The sequence below is a fragment of the Oncorhynchus nerka genome, unplaced genomic scaffold (genome assembly GCF_034236695.1).
Source record: "Oncorhynchus nerka isolate Pitt River unplaced genomic scaffold, Oner_Uvic_2.0 unplaced_scaffold_1745, whole genome shotgun sequence".
NCBI lineage: Eukaryota > Metazoa > Chordata > Actinopteri > Salmoniformes > Salmonidae > Oncorhynchus > Oncorhynchus nerka.
The window spans coordinates 1-14,018 of NW_027039578.1; the positions used below are offsets into that span (position 1 = coordinate 1).

The following is a 14,018-nucleotide window of genomic DNA, read 5'->3' on the forward strand; positions in this document are numbered from 1 at the left end:
GCAGTCTGTCTGGCTCTCCTTCTGACACTAGGAGCAGTCTGTCTGGCTCTCCTTCTGACACTAGGAGCAGTCTGTCTGGCTCTCCTTCTGACACTAGGAGCAGTCTGTCTGGCTCTCCTTCTGACACTAGGAGCAGTCTGTCTGGCTCTCCTTCTGACACTAGGAGCAGTCTGTCTGGCTCTCCTTCTGACACTAGGAGCAGTCTGTCTGGCTCTCCTTCTGACACTAGGAGCAGTCTGTCTGCAGCTCTCTGGCTTCTGACACTAGTCTGTCTGGCTCTCCTTCTGGAGCAGTCTGTCTGGCTCTCCTTCTGACACTAGGAGCAGTCTGTCTGGCTCTCCTTCTGACACTAGGAGCAGTCTGTCTGGCTCTCCTTCTGACACTAGGAGCAGTCTGTCTGGCTCTCCTTCTGACACTAGGAGCAGTCTGTCTGGCTCTCCTTCTGACACTAGGAGCAGTCTGTCTGGCTCTCCTTCTGACACTAGGAGCAGTCTGTCTGGCTCTCCTTCTGACACTAGGAGCAGTCTGTCTGGCTCTCCTTCTGACACTAGGAGCAGTCTGTCTGGCTCTCCTTCTGACACTAGGAGCAGTCTGTCTGGCTCTCCTTCTGACACTAGGAGCAGTCTGTCTGGCTCTCCTTCTGACACTAGGAGCAGTTTGTCTGGCTCTCCTTCTGTGACTGAGCAGTCTGTCTGTTGGCTCTCCTTGTGACACTGAGCAGTTTGTCTCTTGTGTTGAGGAGTTGGTGAACTGGATGAGAGCAGTCCTCCCCGGGCCAGCCCAGTGTACCAGAGGTGATAGATCTGGTGTTGAAGGAGTGTCGTAAAGACAACCTGGTCTACAAGATGGCTGCCCTGGGCTGTGCTGCTGACGTCCTGCAGGCCACACAGGAAGACCGCTTCAGTGACATGGCAGACATACTCATACCACTCATTAAGAAGGTGAGAGAGAGAGAGTATATGGCAGACATACTCATACCACTCATTAGGAAGGTGAGAGAGTATATGGCAGACATACTCATACCACTCATTAGGAAGGTGAGAGGGAGAGTATATGGCAGACATACTCATACCACTCATTAGGAAGGTGAGAGAGAGAGAGTATATGGCAGACATACTCATACCACTCATTAAGAAGGTGAGAGAGAGAGAGAGAGTATATGGCAGACATACTCATACCACTCATTAGGAAGGTGAGAGAGTATATGGCAGACATACTCATACCACTCATTAGGAAGGTGAGAGGGAGAGTATATGGCAGACATACTCATACCACTCATTAAGAAGGTGAGAGAGAGAGAGAGAGTATATGGCAGACATACTCATACCACTCATTAAGAAGGTGAGAGAGAGAGAGTATATGGCAGACATACTCATACCACTCATTAAGAAGGTGAGAGAGAGGGACAGAGTATATGGCAGACATACTCATACCACTCATTAAGAAGGTGAGAGAGAGGGAGTATATGGCAGACATACTCATACCACTCATTAAGAAGGTGAGAGAGAGAGAGTATATGGCAGACATACTCATACCACTCATTAGGAAGGTGAGAGAGTATATGGCAGACATACTCATACCACTCATTAAGAAGGTGAGAGAGAGAGGGACAGAGTATATGGCAGACATACTCATACCACTCATTAAGAAGGTGAGAGAGAGAGAGTATATGGCAGACATACTCATACCACTCATTAAGAAGGTGAGAGAGAGTATATGGCAGACATACTCATACCACTCATTAAGAAGGTGAGAGAGAGAGGGACAGAGTATATGGCAGACATACTCATACCACTCATTAAGAAGGTGAGAGAGAGAGGGACAGAGTATATGGCAGACATACTCATACCACTCATTAAGAAGGTGAGAGAGAGGGACAGAGTATATGGCAGACATACTCATACCACTCATTAAGAAGGTGAGAGAGAGGGACAGAGTATATGGCAGACATACTCATACCACTCATTAAGAAGGTGAGAGAGGGACAGAGTATATGGCAGACATACTCATACCACTCATTAAGAAGGTGAGAGAGGGACAGAGTTTGTGTATTTCTCCTTTATGACATCAGTGTTCTATCGATTGGTCCAAAATGTGTGATGTCAGATCCTGTGTTTACAGAACTCTGCAGCAACTTCGAGGTTGAGACATGATAGTGATGACGATCGGGATGAGAAGGAGAAGGAGCTGCAGACTGAAGCTCTACTCTGTGCCTTCCAGACGCTGGGCAAGACCTGGCCCAACAACGCACAAACCCAAGGTAAGGTTCTGACTGGCCCAACAACACACAAACCCAGGGTAAGGTTCTGACTGGCCCAACAACACACAAACCCAGGGTAAGGTTCTGACTGGCCCAACAACACACAAACCCAGGGTAAGGTTCTGACTGGCCCAACAACACACAAACCCAGGGTAAGGTTCTGACTGGCCCAACGACGGCACAAACCCAGGGTAAGGTTCTGATTGGCCCACCGACGGCACAAACCCAGGGTAAGGTTCTGATTGGCCCACCGACGGCAAGGTTCTGACTGGCCCAAAGGCGGCACAAACCCAGGGTAAGGTTCTGACTGGCCCAACGACAACACAAACCCAGGGTAAGGTTCTGACTGGCCCAACGACAACACAAACCCAGGGTAAGGTTCTGACTGGCCCAACGACGGCACAAACCCAGGGTAAGGTTCTGACTGGCCCAACGACAACACAAACCCAGGGTAAGGTTCTGACTGGCCCAACAACACACAAACCCAAGGTAAGGTTCTGACTGGCCCAACAACACACAAACCCAAGGTAAGGTTCTGACTGGCCCAACGACAGCACAAACCCAGGGTAAGGTTCTGACTGGCCCAACGACGGCACAAACCCAGGGTAAGGTTCCGACTGGCCCAACGACAACACAAACCCAGGGTAAGGTTCCGACTGGCCCAACGACGGCACAAACCCAGGGTAAGGTTCTGACTGGCCCAACGACGGCACAAACCCAGGGTAAGGTTCCGACTGGCCCAACGACAACACAAACCCAGGGTAAGGTTCTGACTGGCCCAACGACGGCACAAACCCAGGGTAAGGTTCTGACTGGCCCAACGACAACACAAACCCAGGGTAAGGTTCTGACTGGCCCAACGACAACACAAACCCAGGGTAAGGTTCTGACTGGCCCAACGACGGCACAAACCCAGGGTAAGGTTCTGACTGGCCCAACGACAACACAAACCCAGGGTAAGGTTCTGACTGGCCCAACGACAACACAAACCCAGGGTAAGGTTCTGACTGGCCCAACGACAACACAAACCCAGGGTAAGGTTCTGACTGGCCCAACGACAACACAAACCCAGGTAAGGTTCTGACTGGCCCAACGACAACACAAACCCAGGGTAAGGTTCTGACTGGCCCAACGACGGCACAAACCCAGGGTAAGGTTCTGACTGGCCCAACGACGGCACAAACCCAGGGTAAGGTTCCGACTGGCCCAACGACAACACAAACCCAGGGTAAGGTTCTGACTGGCCCAACGACAACACAAACCCAGGGTAAGGTTCTGACTGGCCCAACGACAACACAAACCCAGGGTAAGGTTCTGACTGGCCCAACGACGGCACAAACCCAGGGTAAGGTTCCGACTGGCCCAACGACAACACAAACCCAGGGTAAGGTTCTGACTGGCCCAACGACAACACAAACCCAGGGTGAGATTTGTAAATGTTTTGGTCTAATTTCAATAGAAGCCAAAACAATAAGGTGATTATATCAGAAGTGATGGTAATTGTATTGTAGTACTGTGTGTTTTAATGCTGTGTCTCTTCCCAGAACGTTTCCAGTTGGACCTGTGCTGTCTGATGTGTGAGAGGTTGAAACTCAGTACATGGAGGGTCCAGGTGGGGGTGCTACAGTCTATGAAGACATACTTCCAGAGGTAAGGACACAAACACACAGTCTATGAAGGTTGTGGAGGGTTTCTCTACAGGAGGGTTTCTCTACGGGAGGGGTAACCTACAGGAGGGTTTCTCTACAGGAGGGTCTCTCTCCAGGAACTGGGTTGGAGTTAAAACCTACAGGAGGGTCTCTCTCCAGGAACTGGGTTGGAGTTAAAACCTACAGGAGGGTCTCTCTCCAGGAACGGGGTTGGAGTTAAAACCTACAGGAGGGTTTCTCTCCAGGAACAGGGTTGGAGTTAAAACCTACAGGAGGGTCTCTCTCCAGGAACGGGGTTGGAGAGCCCTGTTCTATACCTATCTAGATCTGAAAGACTTAAAACATATGTCTAGCCTATTGGAGGGCGAGGTGGAGCTGCTTCCTCTGGCCTATTGGAGGGCGAGGTGGAGCTGCTTCCTCTGGCCTATTGGAGGGCGAGGTGGAGCTGCTTCCTCTGGCCTATCGGAGGGCGAGGTGGAGCTGCTTCCTCTGGCCTATTGGAGGGCGAGGTGGAGCTGCTTCCTCTGGCCTATTGGAGGGCGAGGTGGAGCTGCTTCCTCTGGCTGAGAGGTGGAGCTGCTTCCTCTGGCCTATCGGAGGGCGAGGTGGAGCTGCTTCCTCTGGCCTATCGGAGGGCGAGGTGGAGCTGCTTCCTCTGGCCTATCGGAGGGCGAGGTGGAGCTGCTTCCTCTGGCCTATCGGAGGGCGAGGTGGAGCTGCTTCCTCTGGGCGAGGAGGAGATGCTGCCATGCCTATCCTGTCCTTTCTGACTGGTACATGTTGGTCTCCATCTGATTTGATAAACGATTTTCTCTTGTTGTTCCTTCCTGTGTAGGTTGCTACTGTTGGAGAAAGAGAAAGACAACCAGAACTTCACAGCCTTGTCCCTTATTCTCACTGAGACATGCAGCGCTCTCACACACCCACTAGGTAAGACCTGAACACTGCGCTCACACACCCACTAGGTAAGACTGCACGCTCTCACACACCCACTAGGTAAGACCTGTACACTGCTCTCACACACCCACTAGGTAAGACCTGAACACTGCTCACACACCCACTAGGTAAGACCTGAACACTGCTCTCACACACCCACTAGGTAAGACCTGAACACTGCTCTCACACACCCACTAGGTAAGACCTGAACACTGCTCTCACACACCCACTAGGTAAGACCTGAACACTGCTCTCACACACCCACTAGGGAAGACCTGAACACTGCTCTCACACACCCACTAGGGAAGACCTGAACACTGCTCTCACACACCTGTACACTGCTCTCACACACCTCTACACTGGGAAGACCTGAACACTGCTCTCACACACCTGTACACTGCTCTCACACACCTCTACACTGCTCTCACACACCTGTACACTGCTCTCACACACCTGTACACTGCTCTCACACACCTCTACACTGCTCTCACACACCTGTACACTGCTCTCACACACCTCTACACTGCTCTCACACACCTGTACACTGCTCTCACACACCTCTACACTGCTCTCACACACCTCTACACTGCTCTCACACACCTCTACACTGCTCTCACACACCTCTACACTGCTCTCACACACCTGTACACTGCTCTCACAGACCTCTACACTGCTCTCACACACCTGTACACTGCTCTCACACACCTCTACACTGCTCTCACACACCTCTACACTGCTCTCACACACCTGTACACTGCTCTCACACACCTCTACACTGCTCTCACACACCTGTACACTGCTCTCACACACCTGTACACTGCTCTCACACACCTGTACACTGCTCTCACACACCTGTACACTGCTCTCACACACCTCTCACACACCTGTACACTGCTCTCACACACCTCTACACTGCTCTCACACACCTGTACACTGCTCTCACACACCTGTACACTGCTCTCACATAGCCACTAGGTAACATTTAACTTTTTGAGTAAATCATGATTTTTTAAATCTGGGTGTAGCTTTAATCTGGGTTGCGGGAAACTGATCCTAGATGTTTCTTATTAGAAAGATTCACAATGTTTTTATTTAAAATGTTTCCTCCTGTAGAGAATAAGAGTTACTCCTCTGTGAGGACCGAAGCGTTGTCTGTTGTGGAACTACTGGTGAAGAGGACAGGAGGTGAGTCTTCGTTCCGTCTGTTTACGTGGCTATATGACTAGTCCCACTTCTCTCAACTCTTCTAAAGGGGGTCTTTAACCCAGGAAGTGAAAGCACCAGTGTGCAGGACTTGACCTTCCATGCCTAGAATATAGGACTATGTTTGAGATTAATTTTGAAGCACACGATGTCTAGGAGGTTATTTTACTCAAACTTGAGGCAACATTTGAGAACAAAATTCTTGACATTGTGTCCCCTCCTAGACCCTGAAGGGGACATTGTGTCCCCTCCTAGACCCTGAAGGGGACATTGTGTCCCCTCCTAGACCCTGAAGGGGACATTGTGTCCCCTCCTAGACCCTGAAGGGGACATTGTGTCCCCTCCTAGACCCTGAAGGGGACATTGTGTCCCCTCCTAGACCCTGAAGGGGACATTGTGTCCCCTCCTAGACCCTGAAGGGGACATTGTGTCCCCTCCTAGACCCTGAAGGGGACATTGTGTCCCCTCCTAGACCCTGAAGGGGACATTGTGTCCCCTCCTAGACCCTGAAGGGGACAGATTGTGTGTCCCCTCCTAGAGCCCGAAGGGGACAGATTGTGTGTCCCCTCCTAGAGCCCGAAGGGGACATTGTGTCCCCTCCTAGACCCTGAAGGGGACATTGTGTCCCCTCCTAGACCCTGAAGGGGGACATTGTGTCCCCCTCCTAGACCCTGAAGGGGACATTGTGTCCCCTCCTAGACCCTGAAGGGGACATTGTGTCCCCTCCTAGACCCTGAAGGGGACATTGTGTCCCCTCCTAGACCCTGAAGGGGACATTGTGTCCCCTCCTAGACCCTGAAGGGGACATTGTGTCCCCTCCTAGACCCTGAAGGGGACATTGTGTCCCCTCCTAGACCCTGAAGGGGACATTGTGTCCCCTCCTAGACCCTGAAGGGGACATTGTGTCCCCTCCTAGACCCTGAAGGGGACAGATTGTGTGTCCCCTCCTAGAGCCCGAAGGGGACAGATTGTGTGTCCCCTCCTAGAGCCCGAAGGGGACAGATTGTGTGTCCCCTCCTAGAGCCCGAAGGGGACATTGTGTCCCCTCCTAGACCCTGAAGGGGACATTGTGTCCCCTCCTAGACCCTGAAGGGGACATTGTGTGTGTCGTTCCAGAGAGCGGTCAGTGGGAGTGTGTCTCGGGGAAGAGTCGCGAACAGCTGCAACGTTCACTGTCCACCCTGCAGACAGACAGCAGACCTGACCTACGAGACAAGGCCCAGGAACTACGGAGGAACATCCAGAGTCAACCCTGAACACACACACACCTACCTAGTCAACCCTGAACACACACACACACACCTACCTAGTCCACCCTGAACACACACACACACACACCTACCTAGTCCACCCTGAATACACACCCCAGATCTCTGTGTGGACTATAATGTGTATTGTGTCAATGGGAGGACGGCTGACTGGGTCATTTATAATTGGAAACGCCATCTCAACTCACTATGTAAACAAACAGCACCCTATTCCCTATATAGTGCACTACTGTTGACCAGGTCCCATAGGATTCTCTGCTCTGAAGTAGTGCACTTTTGTCGACCAGGGATCATCAACTAGATTCAGCTGTGGGACAATTTGATCACAATGATTATAATTTGACTAAAAACATCCATTTTAAAATCTTGTTTGGATTTGTAAAGGATCACATGCATCTCTTGGAGACTTTGGAATAGACCAAACTAAAATCAGTTCGAGATGGGTCTTTTTTTTTTTACAGTCTTAACATACTTTCTTTTTAAAAAAACAAGTCCTGGGCAGTTTGGGAACCTGGATAAAGGGAATCTGGTGGCGTTAGGTCCTGTGTAACAGCTTCTAAACAGCTGCCTTCTTTCTCTCCTACAGCAGCCAGTACAGTACACCCCTACTGATGAACTACAATGGTACGTCCCACATGGTGCCCTGATTCTCTAAACACTACTAGTGGGAATAAGGGTTGTCATTTGGGACGTAACCCAGGACGATACTGCAACTTTATTTAACACATTGGTTGTCCACTCCTTGGTCCTGGAGAGCTACTGGGTGGTTGGAGGCTGTTGTTCCAGCCAATCAGCTCATTCCACAGAGGGCTGAGTGTTTTCCCTTCTCCCTCGTACTTGATTGATGAATTTAAGGTCACTAATTAGTAAGGAACTCTCCTCACCTGGTTGTCTAGGTCTTTAGTAAGGAACTCCCCTCACCTGGTTGTCTAGGTCTTTAGTAAGGAACTCCCCTCACCTGGTTGTCTAGGTCTCTAGTAAGGAACTCCCCTCACCTGGTTGTCTAGGTCTCTAGTAAGGAACTCTCCTCACCTGGTTGTCTAAGTCTTTAGTAAGGAACTCTCCTCACCTGGTTGTCCAGGTATTTAATTGAAAGGGGAAAAACCTGTGGACACGGTCCTCCATGGAATGAGGTGAGCAGGCTTTTGTTCCAGCCCAACACTTGTTATCACGGTTTGAACTGAAATAGGTGCCGGAGCTCCACAATACTGTTGATATTCTGTCAGAGAAACCAGTGCTCAGTCCTGGTTAACTCCTGCCTAAGTCCAGCACTGGTCTTGATGATAGGTAATGTTAACTAGTGCTGGGTTGGACCAAAAGCCTGCACCTACCTCTGGAGCTCTTCAGAACTAGAGTTGGTGACCAGTGTCTCTGTCTGAACTTGGTAATTACTTCTTTCCCCCAGTTTGCATGTTCAAAAAATATATTTTCAGCCATGTTGATTAGAAACCCAACATTGAACAGTGGGGGTTGGTTGGTGTGAGAGGGAGGCATGGAATTCTTGTGAATTTGTCTCCAAAAATAAATAAATAAATAAATAAAACAACCTTGAGCTTTGAAGACGTCATTATTTGGGTTTTAAACTACGCCAGACTGTGTTTGTGAAAAGGGGGCTTTTATTATAAACAACAAGACATTCAAATACATGGCGCAGAACAGTATATTTCAGACACACAAACCTCTGTATACAAGGACAGAAGAATTGCTAGATGCAGGTTTCATGTTAAGCCAGACGGCTAGTTGAATGGACAACTAAATAATCGTAGAAAGGCTTTTAGCGAAGACCTTAACGTACATAAGGACAAACAAGACACATCAGTTAGCGTCTGTAGTGTTATATAAATAATCAAATATCAAGCATTACTAGCTGGCCAACGTTCTGGTTGAACCGGATGTCCTCAGATAACTCTGGGCCCAGTGTCCTCAGTCAAGTCTAGAGCCTGCGTGCAATAACATGATTATCCGAAGGACACACAGCTGCCATCACGCAAATATTACTCCCCTGTAAAACTACAAAGAGCATCCTGCAACACTAACGAGCTTAGAAGTGCCAAACTATCTCACTGACATTGAACCCTGCATAAACAGGAAACACCTGAGCCTAAAGCAGACACTGCCAGTTCCCCCTATCTCACGCTTCCTTGACACACAAACATTTCATGAGCACTCACACTCCACCCCCCCTCTACTGGTCGGGTGCCAAGAGCAGAGGACTCTGCTGTGCACCAATGGGGCTCCTGCTCTGGCTAGAGCAGGCCCGCCTCCAACTCTTCAGGACCAGTCAGAAGACCAACACGACGAGACTCCACCTACATTATTCTGTGTATACATTCTGCTGCAAAACTCTGTCTAGGCTGACTCCTTACAGAGCCATATGCTTAGGTCCGTGCACGCTCAACTGCAGGACAAGATATCTCTGACTTTAAATAAACTGCCTTTTTGCTACACCTGATTCCACTCTGTCCAGCGTCGTTGTTTTGCACTCCCTCTCCAGTATGTAAACACCAACAGTAGCTAGCTAGTTAGCAATTCTTTTTTGTGCCTGCGGCCGATGAGACGGGCCTTTCCGTGGCCCCTTGTTCTGGTCTGGTTGGGCCTGGGTGGTACGGGACACGGCAGACACCCCGTCTACAAACTTGGTCTTGAACAGAACGTTGGCGTTGGTGAACATGCCGTCCTTCAGAGAGACCACCACAAACTACAGAGAGGAGAGAGCTTTAGAGAGAGACTGGAAAAAGACATTTATGAAAGCGAGACAGAATGGGTTCTGTTAACAAGTTTTATTTTACAATGACTGCCTTGTTTCAGGGGCAGAACGACAGACCTTGTCAGCTCGGGGGATACGATCTTGCAACCTGTACGGTTACTAGGCTACCCTACCGCCCCCAGTGTGTCCTACCTCCTCTACACTCTAACCACTAGGCTACCCTGCCCCCCCAGTGTCCTACCTCCTCTACACTCTAACCACTAGGCTACCCTACCACCCCCAGTGTCCTACCTCCTCTACACTCTAACCACTAGGCTACCCTGCCCCCCCAGTGTCCTACCTCCTCTACACTCTAACCACTAGGCTACCCTGCCCCCCCAGTGTCCTACCTCCTCTACACTCTAACCACTAGGCTACCCTGCCCCCAGTGTCCTACCTACACTCTAACCACTGGGCTACCCTGCCCCCCAGTGTCCTACCTCCTCTACACTCTAACCACTGGGCTCCCTGCTGCCCCACCTCCTCTACACTAACCACTGGGCTACCCTGCCCCCCAGTGTTAACTACCTCCTCTACACTCTAACCACTAGGCTGCCCCCAGTGTCCTACCTCCTCTACACTCTAACCACTAGGCTGCCCCCAGTGTCCTACCTCCTCTACACTAACCACTAGGCTGCCCCCAGTGTCCTACCTCCTCTACACTCTAACCACTAGGCTGCCCCCAGTGTCCTACCTCCTCTACACTCTAACCACTAGGCTACCCTGCCCCCCCAGTGTCCTACCTCCTCTACACTCTAACCACTAGGCTACCCTGCCCCCCAGTGTCCTACCTCCTCTACACTCTAACCACTAGGCTACCCTACCTCCTCTACACTCTAACCACTAGGCTACCCCAGTGTCCTACCTCCTCTACACTCTAACCACTAGGCTGCCCCCAGTGTCCTACCTCCTCTACACTCTAACCACTAGGCTGCCCCCAGTGTCCTACCTCCTCTACACTCTAACCACTAGGCTACCCTACCACCCCCAGTGTCCTACCTCCTCTACACTCTAACCACTAGGCTACCCTGCCCCCCCAGTGTCCTACCTCCTCTACACTCTAACCACTAGGCTACCCTGCCCCCCAGTGTCCTACCTCCTCTACACTCTAACCACTAGGCTACCCTGCCCCCCAGTGTCCTACCTCCCTACACTCTAACCACTAGGCTACCCTACCTCCTCTACACTCTAACCACTAGGCTACCCCCAGTGTCCTACCACTAGGCTGCCCCCAGTGTCCTACCTCCTCTACACTCTAACCACTAGGCTACCCTGCCCCCCCCAGTGTCCTACCTCCTCTACACTCTAACCACTAGGCTACCCTGCCCCCCCAGTGTCCTACCTCCTCTACACTCTAACCACTAGGCTACCCTACCTCCTCTACACTCTAACCACTAGGCTACCCCCAGTGTCCTACCTCCTCTACACTCTAACCACTAGGCTGCCCCCAGTGTCCTACCTCCTCTACACTCTAACCACTAGGCTGCCCCCAGTGTCCTACCTCCTCTACACTCTAACCACTAGGCTACCCTACCACCCCCAGTGTCCTACCTCCTCTACACTCTAACCACTAGGCTACCCTGCCCCCCCAGTGTCCTACCTCCTCTACACTCTAACCACTAGGCTACCCTGCCCCCCCAGTGTCCTACCTCCTCTACACTCTAACCACTAGGCTACCCTACCTCCTCTACACTCTAACCACTAGGCTACCCCCAGTGTCCTACCTCCTCTACACTCTAACCACTAGGCTGCCCCCAGTGTCCTACCTCCTCTACACTCTAACCACTAGGCTGCCCCCAGTGTCCTACCTCCTCTACACTCTAACCACTAGGCTACCCTACCACCCCCAGTGTCCTACCTCCTCTACACTCTAACCACTAGGCTACCCTACCTCCTCTACACTCTAACCACTAGGCTACCCCCAGTGTCCTACCTCCTCTACACTCTAACCACTAGGCTGCCCCCAGTGTCCTACCTCCTCTACACTCTAACCACTAGGCTGCCCCCAGTGTGTCCTACCTCCTCTACACTCTAACCACTAGGCTGCCCCCAGTGTGTCCTACCTCCTCTACACTCTAACCACTAGGCTACCCCCAGTGTCCTACCTCCTCTACACTCTAACCACTAGGCTGCCCCCAGTGTCCTACCTCCTCTACACTCTAACCACTAGGCTGCCCCCAGTGTGTCCTACCTCCTCTACACTCTAACCACTAGGCTGCCCCCAGTGTGTCCTACCTCCTCTACACTCTAACCACTAGGCTGCCCCCAGTGTCCTACCTCCTCTACACTCTAACCACTAGGCTACCCCCAGTGTGTCCTACCTCCTCTACACTCTAACCACTAGGCTGCCCCCAGTGTGTCCTACCTCCTCTACACTCTAACCACTCTTTTCAGCCATGTTGATTAGAAACCCAACATTAAACAGTGGGGGTTGGTTGGTGTGAGAGGGAGGCATGTAATTCTTGTGAATTTGTCTCCAAAAATAAATAAATAAATAAAACAACCTTGAGCTTTGAAGACGTCATTATTTGGGTTTTAAACTACGCCAGACTGTGTTTGTGAAAAGGGGGCTTTTATTATAAACAACAAGACATTAAAATACATGGTGCAGAACAGTATATTTCAGACACACAAACCTCTGTATACAAGGACAGAAGAATTGCTAGATGCAGGTTTCATGTTAAGCCAGACGGCTAGTTGAATGGACAACTAAATAATCGTAGAAAGGCTTTTAGCGAAGACCTTAACGTACATAAGGACAAACAAGACACATCAGTTAGCGTCTCTAGCTAGAGACATGAACTAGTTAGCGATTCTTTTTTGTGCCTGCGGCCGATGAGACGGGCCTTTCCGCGGCCCCTTGTTCTGGTCTGGTTGGGCCTGGGTGGTACGGGACACGGCAGACACCCCGTCTACAAACTTGGTCTTGAACAGAACGTTGGCGTTGGTGAACATGCCGTCCTTCAGAGAGACCACCACAAACTACAGAGAGGAGAGAGCTTTAGAGAGAGACTGGAAAAAGACATTTATGAAAGCGAGACAGAATGGGTTCTGTTAACAAGTTTTATTTTACAATGACTGCCTTGTTTCAGGGGCAGAACGACAGACCTTGTCAGCTCGGGGGATACGATCTTGCAACCTGTACGGTTACTAGGCTACCCTACCGCCCCCAGTGTGTCCTACCTCCTCTACACTCTAACCACTAGGCTACCCTGCCCCCCCAGTGTCCTACCTCCTCTACACTCTAACCACTAGGCTACCCTACCACCCCCAGTGTCCTACCTCCTCTACACTCTAACCACTAGGCTACCCTGCCCCCCCAGTGTCCTACCTCCTCTACACTCTAACCACTAGGCTACCCTGCCCCCCCAGTGTCCTACCTCCTCTACACTCTAACCACTAGGCTACCCTGCCCCCCAGTGTCCTACCTACACTCTAACCACTGGGCTACCCTGCCCCCCCCCCCAGTGTCCTACCTCCTCTACACTCTAACCACTGGGCTCCCCTGCTGCCCCACCTCCTCTACACTAACCACTGGGCTACCCTGCCCCCCCAGTGTTAACTACCTCCTCTACACTCTAACCACTAGGCTGCCCCCAGTGTCCTACCTCCTCTACACTCTAACCACTAGGCTGCCCCCAGTGTCCTACCTCCTCTACACTCTAACCACTAGGCTGCCCCCAGTGTCCTACCTCCTCTACACTCTAACCACTAGGCTGCCCCCAGTGTCCTACCTCCTCTACACTCTAACCACTAGGCTACTCTGCCCCCCCAGTGTCCTACCTCCTCTACACTCTAACCACTAGGCTACCCTACCACCCCCAGTGTCCTACCTCCTCTACACTCTAACCACTAGGCTACCCTGCCCCCCCAGTGTCCTACCTCCTCTACACTCTAACCACTAGGCTACCCTGCCCCCCCAGTGTCCTACCTCCTCTACACTCTAACCACTAGGC

The 14,018-nt window shown here is 51.2% G+C and overlaps 1 protein-coding gene across 1 annotated transcript; it reads left to right on the plus strand.

The window, feature by feature from the left end:
• Positions 1-764: 764 nt before the first annotated feature.
• Positions 765-9,076, plus strand: LOC135568039 (proteasome adapter and scaffold protein ECM29-like; the record flags this gene model as incomplete). The annotated part of the gene is made up of 6 exons (XM_065015058.1): positions 765-941; positions 2,122-2,260; positions 3,805-3,910; positions 4,745-4,839; positions 5,959-6,030; positions 7,165-9,076. Coding segments are annotated over 6 exons (729 nt in total), but the record flags the coding sequence as incomplete, so codon positions are not given.
• Positions 9,077-14,018: the final 4,942 nt, after the last annotated feature.